The sequence below is a fragment of the Eschrichtius robustus genome, chromosome 2, assembly GCF_028021215.1.
Source record: "Eschrichtius robustus isolate mEscRob2 chromosome 2, mEscRob2.pri, whole genome shotgun sequence".
In the NCBI taxonomy this organism is placed as follows: Eukaryota; Metazoa; Chordata; class Mammalia; order Artiodactyla; family Eschrichtiidae; genus Eschrichtius; species Eschrichtius robustus.
In genome coordinates this window covers 172,694,966-172,704,500 of record NC_090825.1, presented here as the reverse complement: position 1 = coordinate 172,704,500, position 9,535 = coordinate 172,694,966, and the positions used below count along the sequence as shown (strand labels likewise).

The 9,535-nt window shown below is 41.0% G+C and overlaps 1 protein-coding gene across 1 annotated transcript; it reads right to left on the bottom strand.

Annotated features, from left to right (window-relative positions):
- Positions 1–3,289: 3,289 nt before the first annotated feature.
- Positions 3,290–9,411, bottom strand: LOC137758956 (zinc finger protein 846-like). The gene is given in 5 exon segments (XM_068534905.1): positions 3,290–4,403; positions 5,209–5,291; positions 8,098–8,178; positions 8,626–8,752; positions 9,397–9,411. Coding segments are annotated over 5 exon segments (1,407 nt in total). The 3' UTR covers positions 3,290–3,302.
- Positions 9,412–9,535: the final 124 nt, after the last annotated feature.

Sequence of the window (9,535 nt, the reverse complement as noted above, 5' to 3'; positions counted from 1 at the left end):
AAACTGTAAAATAGGAAATTTTTGTTGTTTTACACCATTAACTTTGTGGTAATTCGTTACAGAAGCAATAGAAAACTAATACACAATGTAAAGCTGGAATCTTAAGGTAGTGATTGTAAGGTCAAAGAGGAGTACCTATCTTTATTGTCTGTAATACCTATCCATCCTCTTTTTCTGAAATTTATTCCAGTGAGAGCTTTCTACATCCTGCTCCACAAAGTCAGCTATTGAAAGGGTCCCCGATAACTTTCATGGTCAAATACCAGTCCTCACTGGTTTTGTACAATCAACTTTCAATACAGTTGGTTAGTCACTGCTCCCTCCTTTGGAGTCATGAACACCAATCAATTCTATTCCTATTTTATGGGCCACTACTTCTGAATCCTCTTGCTACTTCCATTCATAATCCCAACTGCCAAAGTCAGAGGTCTCCCATGGCTTGCCAGTCCTCAGGTGAAACCATCTAACTAACGGACGTATGTGCCATCTATACACTGATGACTCTCAAATGTAAGTGCTCGGCCTGAGAAGGAGTTGATTTTCCTCATGTACCAAGAAGTCTGCAAATAAGCAGTCCACTGGATGGTGCAAAGATACCATGTGGGGAATGGGGGTGGGAGTGTCCCTGTGTTTTTTAGCCAAACCATGTTTTCTGTGTCTTTTGTCCTCCTAGCAAAAATTTAATCATCCAAATTCCAGGAATGTGTCTGAGTTCCAGGAAGGAAGGGGGAAAGATAAAGGGCAGTAATTTAAAAGGCCATAAGAGACTGTCCCCTTTTTAGCAGCTTTCCCTGAATCCACATTAATGACTTCCACCTACTTCTTATTTGCCAGGACTGTGAAATATACTGTCCCATAAATCCAAGGAAACCTGAGAAGTGGAATGTTTTTTAAGTATGTGCCTGAAGATACTCCGGATTCTATTTATAAGGGGCCAGAGGACAAAGAATACTGAAGAGCCAACTAGATACTACTTGCCATTCAGGGCCAGAGAGAATTTCCTATAAATATACAGAAAAAGAACATCATAAAGAGCCTATTTTACGACCCACTTGCAAATATATTAGAAAGCAGTACCCCAAAACTTTTATAAAATGCCCTTACATTGCCAATTAACCTTCCAAATATCTCACAGTTCAATGAAGACATTATCATGTAGATGAGGAAGCCTTCAGAACTAAGCCATGAAGAAAACACCATTCCATGAAATGAGTATGATAGAGCAGAAATTCTAGTCACTTTATTTTTTTATTTTTAATATGATAGTAATTTTATTCAATTTTATTTTATAATTTTATTGGAATATAGTTGATTTATAATGTTGTGTGAATTTCTGCTGTACAGCAAAGTTAGAGTCACTTTAAAAGCTCCTTAATAATACAAAATCACCCCCCAAAAATTAAGGGGCCAGGTGCTTTCCATGAGAATAAGACACACAGAAAGGCAATCTCATGTCACGTTATTGATTTCACTATCTCCTCCAGCATGAATTCTCCTGTGCGTAATAAGTGAAGACCAGCACCTGAAGGCTTTCCAAAATTCCTCACATTCATAGTTTATCCCCAGTGAGTACTGTATGAGTCTCTTAAGTGATGTGTATTTACCAAATATCATTCCCACATGTTTGCATTCATACAGCTTCCTTCCAGGGTGGGTTTTCACATGTATTTAGAATAAGATTGATAAAATGGATACACCATTTCCCAGGTACCCTACAATCACAATTTCTCTCTGGTATGAATTATCGTTTTTATTAAAGGTTGAAATCCAAAAAAATACACACACGTGAAGGTATTCCCCTATTTCTAACATTCATAACATTTTCTGCCTCTGTGAGATTACCCGAGAATATGAACCTAGGAGGCAGAAGTAAAGATTCCTCACATACCTGACACCTTGACAGGGCTTCTCTCCACTGCACGTTGACTGAGTAACACCTGAAAGATTTTTAACATTTCTTACATTCCTGAGCCTCTTTGCACAGGAAGCTTTCAGGAATCTCTGAAGACTTCCCAGATTTCCTACATGGAGAGGGCATTTCTGCACCATGCGTTTTTATTTTTATTTATTTTTAATTTACTTTTGGCTGCGTCGGGTCTTAGTTGCGGCACGTGGGCTCTTCGTTGCGGCACACAGGCTTCTCTCTAGTTATGGTGTGTGGGTTTTCTCTTCTCTAGTTGTGGCGTGCAGGCTCCAGAGTGAGTGGGCTCTGTAGTTTGCAGCACGCAGGCTCTCTAGTTGAGGCGCATGAGCTCAGTAGTTGTGGCACGTGGGACTAGTTGCCCCGTGGCATGTGGGATCTTAGTTCCCTGACCAGGGATTGAACCTGCGTCCCCTGCATTGTAAGGCAGATTCTTTACCACTGGACCACCAGGGAAGTCCCTGCACTGTGCGTTTTTAAATGTTGGGTTCTAAAAAGATACGAAAAGTGTAGTTCTTCCTGTATCATCTACATTCATAGGGGTTTATGCCGAAGTTTCATGTGGATATTAAGGCCTTAACACTAAGTAAAAGTTTTACCACATTCCTTACATATATATGGTTTTTCCCCAGTGTGAGTTATCATGTGCTTTTTAAAGCATGTGAAACATTTTAAGGCTGTATCTCATTCTTACCTTCACATGGCTTTTACAGTAATTTCAGGTATATAAAATTAACGTTTAGAACAACAACAAAAAGGTTTGCCTACACGCCTTATGACCAGAAAGTTTTTCTCTCAAGTGTGAGTTCTTATACATCCTGTAAGGTGTGAACAATTACTGCTCTCCCATGTACCTTCTATGAACTCGAATTCTGCCCCATGTAAGTTCCCAAATATCACGTAAGGATGAAAACTGAGTAAAGCTTTTTCACATTCTTTACTTTCATGAGGTCTTTATCCAGATGAGTTTATTTTTTTTTAATTTTTTTAAATTAATTTTTAATTTATTTTGGCTGCATTGGGTCTTCGTTGATGCACACAGGCTTTCTCTAGTTGTGGGGGCTACTCTTTGTTGTGGTGCATGGGCTTCTCATTGCAGTGGCTTCTCTTGTTGCGGAGCACAGGCTCTAGGTGCGTGGGCTTCAGTAGCTGTGGCACGTGGGCTCAGTAGTCATGGCTCGCAGGCTCTAGAGCGCAGTCTCAGTAGTTGTGGCCTACAGGCTTAGTTGCTCCATGGCATGTGGGATCTTCCCAGACCAGGGCTCTAACCTGTGCCCCCTGCATTGGCAGGTGGATTCTTAACCACTGCGCCACGAGGGAAGCCCCCTCCAGATGAGTTTAGACGTGAATACTAAGGTCTGAGGAACATTTACAGGTTTTTTCACGTCTTAGTTCTTAGATGTTTAGCAAGTGCTGAAGACTGAGTGAACGTTTTCCAACATTCCTTACATTCATATGGTTTCTCTCCGGTGTGAGTTCGCATGTGCATATTCAGGCATGTGGAGTATCTAAAGGCTTTCCCACATTCTTTACATTTGTACGGCTTTTCTCCCGTGTCCGTTCGCATGTGCATAACAAGATTTGTAGACCGAGCAAAGGCTTTCCCACATTCTTTACATGCACAGGCCTTCTCTCCAGTGTGTGTTCTTAAATGTGTAGTAAGGCCTGACGACTGAGTGAAGGTTTTCCCACACTGCTTGCATTCATATGGCTTCTCTCCAGTGTGTGTCCTCATATGTTGATTAAGCATTGAGGAATTATTGAAGGCTTTCCCACATTCCTTACACACATAGGGGTTTTTGCCACTGTGTGTTCGCATATGTAAGACAAGACCTGAGGAACAAGTAAAAGTTTTCCCACACTCTTTACATAAATATGGCTCCTCTCCACTGTGAATTCTTACATATTTTTTAAGGTAGGAGGAATGAATAAAAGCTTTTCCGCACCCCTTACATTCAAAGGGTTTTTCTCCAGTGTGAATACGTATGTGTAAAATAAGTCCTGTGGATCGAGTAAGGGCTTTCCCACATTCCATACATACATAGGGCTTTTTGCCACTGTGAATTCCTATATGATCTGGAAGGTATGAGGGATCAGTGAAAGCTTTCCCATGTTCTTTATACACATAGGGCTTTTCTCCAGTGTGATATCTCCTTTGTAACTTAAGCAATGACTGATTCACAAAAGTTCTCCAACAGTCTTTGTGTTCACACGATTTCCCTTGTGTCTGAGTTTTTTTGAGATTTGAAAGCTGACTCAAGACTTTTTCATGTTGAATACACTCAGAAGTTTTCTCCCCAGCACTGATTTCCTTGAGCAAAGTATGAACAAAGTTCTTTTTGAAGGCTTTTCGACTCTGATTACCCTTAGAAGTTTTCTGTCTAATGTGAGTTCTCGTGTGTGTCATAAGAAATGAGTGTTCACCAAACACTTTTCCACACAGGTTAGAGCCATATTGTTCCTCTCCAGGATTGCTTCTCTCCTGTTGATTAAGGTATAAATAATAACTAAGGACTTTTCACATTAATTATAATAATAGAATTTCTCTCCCCTCACAATGTTTATGCATTAGAAACATTATCATAGTTAATTTTTCCCCATTTCCATTAAGAGTTCCTCCTCTGTTTTTGAGTTATTTTAAGTTGAATAAGCTATGAGGCCAGGACCTTGAATTACATTCTCTATTTTCACAGAGCATCTTAGAGAGTTTTTCTGATAATTATTTAGGGTACATTGTGTTTCAAAAACTGGATATCAGAGTTACATATAATATGGATGTTTACATGTGAGACCTCTGAGGAGAAGTAGGTTTTTTTTGTTTGTTTGTTTGTTTTTATTTTTTTTTATTTTTGTGTGTGTTGGGTCTTCATTTCTGTGCGAGGGCTTTCTCTAGTTGTGGCAAGTGGGGGCCACTCTTCATCGCGGTGCACGGGCCTCTCACTATCATGGCCTCTCTTGTTGCGGAGCACAGGCTCCAGACGCGCAGGCTCAGCAATTGTGGCTCACGGGCCTAGTCGCTCCACGGCATGTGGGATCCTCCCAGACCAGGGCTCGAACCCGTGTCCCCTGCATTGGCAGGCAGATTCTCAACCACTGTGCCACCAGGGAAGCCCCGAGAAGTAGGTTTGAAGTAAGTTAAGAGTACTTCTCAAATTCTTGATATTCAGAGAATCTCTTCATAGACTCTGCTTTCTCTAGGTAAATGGCATTTACCTCATATAATTCTCATGGATTTTGTGCTTCTGGCCCTGATATGGAGGAAAAAAATTGTTTCTTGGAGATCTTACCAATTATATTCCATTTGATGTTTTTTCCACAGAAATATCTTGCAGAGGTGTGGGACCTTTGGTTTTAAGTTGCAAATCCAATTCTGAAATAAAGTGGAAAAATTCAAGTTTGAGGAAAAATTGTGGGATAAAGTTATTTCAAAGCATAAGGAACAAAGAATGACATCACAAAATGCATTAGATTCTGGTGGCTCCTTCCCATGGTAAGAAAACTAACAAGCTTACAAAAACTACCAGAACCAACTCTTGCAGAATTCAGAATCTAGCCAAAAAATATACAACAACCAAGCAAATGGTAAAAAGAAAGAAGCAGCTGTATTTCCCTGAGAGTGTGCTGTGGCATTTTAACCTCCCACCTACCATCCACACTCTCCAGATCAGCTGCAGCCATGGAGATGGCAGGATGCACCTCTTGAACAAGCTGCTAGTGCCAAAAGGAGCAACATGGACCTTGTTCTCAAAGAACTGCCATTGTGTGTTTCAATCTGTCTGGCAGCTTCCTTGAGTATCGGTGCATGAGCTTGCCTTTATTTCACCCAACTCAGAGAGTTCCCAGGAGTGAGGCAGCTTCTGCTGAAAGTGTCTACAGGTGAAGTATTGGCCGCAGCAGCTTGAGGAAAGGGAAAATGGTTGGGACAAATAGTAGACAGACTGAAAAGCCTTGGGAGGAACAAGTTGGGAATGTTATATGCGGGTGAATAGGGGCATATAAAAACTCGAACGTTTACCAGAGAGTTAAGAAGTCTGCAAGCATGCGCAGGGCCGGATGCAAGGTCAGAAAGGCCAGAGAGGACCAAAAGCCTTCACCTCTGGCTGACCTTCAAGATGCATTCAAGCAGGAAGGAAAGGCTAAGGGAGAGTTGTAAACAGCCTGGCAAGGCACTAAAAGAGAATTGTTAATTTTCTTTTCATGGCTTCAGGCATTTAAGGAATTTCTGTCATTCTAAGGTGACCACTAAGCTAGTAGAACACAGATTTCAAGGGCTGCACTAGAAAGAATGTAGAACAAAAATAATTAAGGGACTTCCCTGATGGCACAGTGGTTAAGAGTCCGCCTGCCAATGCAGGGGACATGGGTTCGAGCCCTGGTCCGGGAAGATCTCCCATGCCACGGAGCAACTAAGCCCGTGCGCCACAACTACTGAGCCTGTGCTCTAGAGCCCGTGAGCCACAACTACTGAAGCCCACGCACCTAGAGCCTGTGCTCTGTAACAAGAGAAGCCACCACAATGAGAAGACCGCATACCACAACGAAGAGTAGCCCCTGCTCACTGCAACTAGAGAAACCCCGCATGCAGCAACGAAGACCCAATGCAGCCAAAAATAAATAAATAAATAAATTTTTTAAAAAAGATATCATTTTATACCTGCTAAAATGGTTAGTATTAAAAAAAAGGAAATAAGAAGTGTTGGCAAGGATATGAAGTAACTGGAACTCTTCCACATTGCTGGTGAGACTGTAATATGGTACAGCCTCTGTATAAAATAGTTTGGTAATCCTTAACAAGTTAAACATAAAATGACCATATGCCCCTGCAATTCTATGTTTAGGTATGTACCCAAAAGAGTTAAAAACAGGTATTCAAATATATGTACAGAAATGTTAACAGGAGTATTCACAATTGCTAAACATGGGGGGAAAATGTCCATCAGCATACAATTGGATAAACAAAATGTAAATCGACATGAAATTGACTATTATCCACCCATAAAAAGGAATGAAGTACTGATACATACTACAACATGGATGAACATAGATGAAAACACTGTGCAACCGAAAGAAGCCAATCACATTTTGTATGATTCCAGTTATATGATATATAGAAAATAGGTAAAATCATAAAGAAAGCAGATTAGTGGTTGCGGGGATTGGGGGTAGGAGATGAATGTAAAATGACTGTTTAAGGGATACTGGGTGTCCTTTTGAAATGTACTCAATAACAATAATTTACATTCACTAAAATGGTTAATTTATATGCATTTTACCTCAAAAAAAAAAGCATATGGCACATGTGTCTTTCTTAATATGAATGAAACATAATAAAAATGATGAAACAAAAGTGAAGATGGACCACAAAGTTTGGTTGTGTTAGGAGTTTGACAACGATAAGGATATGGTTGAAAAATTTGGATAATTTACCAAGTTATAACACTCTGGAAAAGAAAGGCTGATGGTAAACAAAAAGATGATAGAATCAGGAAAACAATATAAGAAGGTATGGTGAGGGAATTCCTGGGCAGTCCAGTGGTTAGGACTCCGCACTTCCACTGCAGGGGGCATGGGTTCGATCCCTGGTTGGGGAACTAAGAACTCGCATGCCGTGTGGCGCAGCCAATAAATAAATAAATAAGAAGGTATGGTGAAAACAGCTACCTGTAAATAATGAAATTTTCAAATGAGATGGACAGATCTTTCTGAGGTTGAGAAGATCAATGGAATTTAAAGGTAAACAGGAGTTGAAGGTTCCTGAAGAAACTCAGAAGCCAAAAGGCCTTAGTCTTCTCAGAAAAGAGAGTACACCTTTAAGTTTGCAGAATGACATTTCCAAAGGCACCGCCCCTTCCCCAGACTCTCACTGCTCTTCATAAAACCCTATCTGGGGCTTCCCTGGTTAAGAACCCTGGGGCAGTGGTTAAGAATCCTCCTGCCAATGCAGGGGACACGGGTTCGAGCCCTGGTCCAGGAAGATCCAACATGCCACGGAGCAACTAAGCCCGTGAGCCACAACTACTGAGCCTGTGCTCTAGAGCCCATGCTCCACAACAAGAGAAGCCACCGCAATGAGAAGCCCACGCACCGAAATGAAGACCCAACACAGCCAAAAATAAAAACAAATAAATAAACAAATTTATTTTAAAAAAAAAAAACCCTATCTTCCATGAACTCACCCTGCAGAACTCTTGCTCCTGTCCTCAGCTCTTCTGCTCCTTCCAAAGGAGAGTTGAGATGTGGTTTGCATGTGTACCCTGCTTAAAAGTAAAACACATAAAGAGGACCTTGCAAGACATGAAAAACATGTCCTTGAGTCGGGAACCAACACTTTAGCCTTTGGGGTTTCTGAAGACAGTGAAGTTTAACTTAAAAACAGCAAAATGATCATGCAAAATCTCAAACAAGTAAAACTTCTTTAAAGGGTCAAAAATCCAAACACATTCTCTCTCTGTGCCCTCAAGTGACTGGAGATCTCTAAGACCTAAAAACTATGTTCAACCCCATACACATTTAAAGTCTTAAGATTTTTTAGTCCCTAAAGGAAATAAAGATCATTTTCATGGTGGAATCCTCTAGACAGTAAGGCTCATGAGGCCAGGGGCCAGGTTTGTCTTGTTTACCACGGTATTCCCATTTGACAGCAAATGTACTTGAGAAACATTCATTTCCTAAAGAGCTCAGTGAAGAAATGATGCCAGCCTCACCTATCGTAATGAGATTCTGGTAGTTCTCCCACATCACATCTCTGTAGAGATCTCTCTGCGTTTGATCCAACAAAGTCCACTCTTCCTGGGTAAAGTTCACGGCCACATCCTCGAAGGTCACTAAGTGCTAAACTATCAAACACATGCTGGCTTCACCTAAAAACCATCCTCTTTGATGTTCTCAGAGAGATGCATGAGGGATTGAGGAGGGTAGACCAGAAGCCTACGGTACTCCTGGGCCCAGACCTCTTCTCTCTAGCTATATACACTGCCTGATCGCATCCAGTCACGTGGATTTACCAGCATCACTGACACGTGATTAAACTTATCTTAAAAACAGCTTTACTGTGGGCTCTTCTTGCTTTATTCCTCTATTTATAAGCTGTAGTTAGCACTGAACACAATGCAGCACTGTAAAATCTAATAACAAATGAATTATTTCCACAGTGACACACAAATTCTGTGAGATTAGATCTTAGATACTTTCACATACTTTCCTTAAGATCTGTCATAACACTCAGCAAAACAATAAGCCAACAAACATGACTGCGGATCAGAAAGAATTAATAAATATTGAGATAAAAGGATCATATCCCCTGTAAGCCCTGTATATTCTGAGATGGCATGGTCCGGGAGAAATTCACTTGGGACTCATTCCCTAAGCAGGGCCATTAATTGCTTTAAAAAGCTTGGGGACATTACAAGGAGACATGGCTACCTGATGGAAACAAGCATGACAGCATTTTGAAGAAAGGTCCTCTTTTCACTTGCCTGAGAAGAATCCATCAGTAACCGAGCCACCATCTGTGTCTCCTTGGTTTTTCTCTCGTAAAGACAGGAAGGGGCCCCAGAAAGATGACCTCAGAGAGAAGAAGCATGGCATATACTCTGAAGCCAATCCAATCCCAAC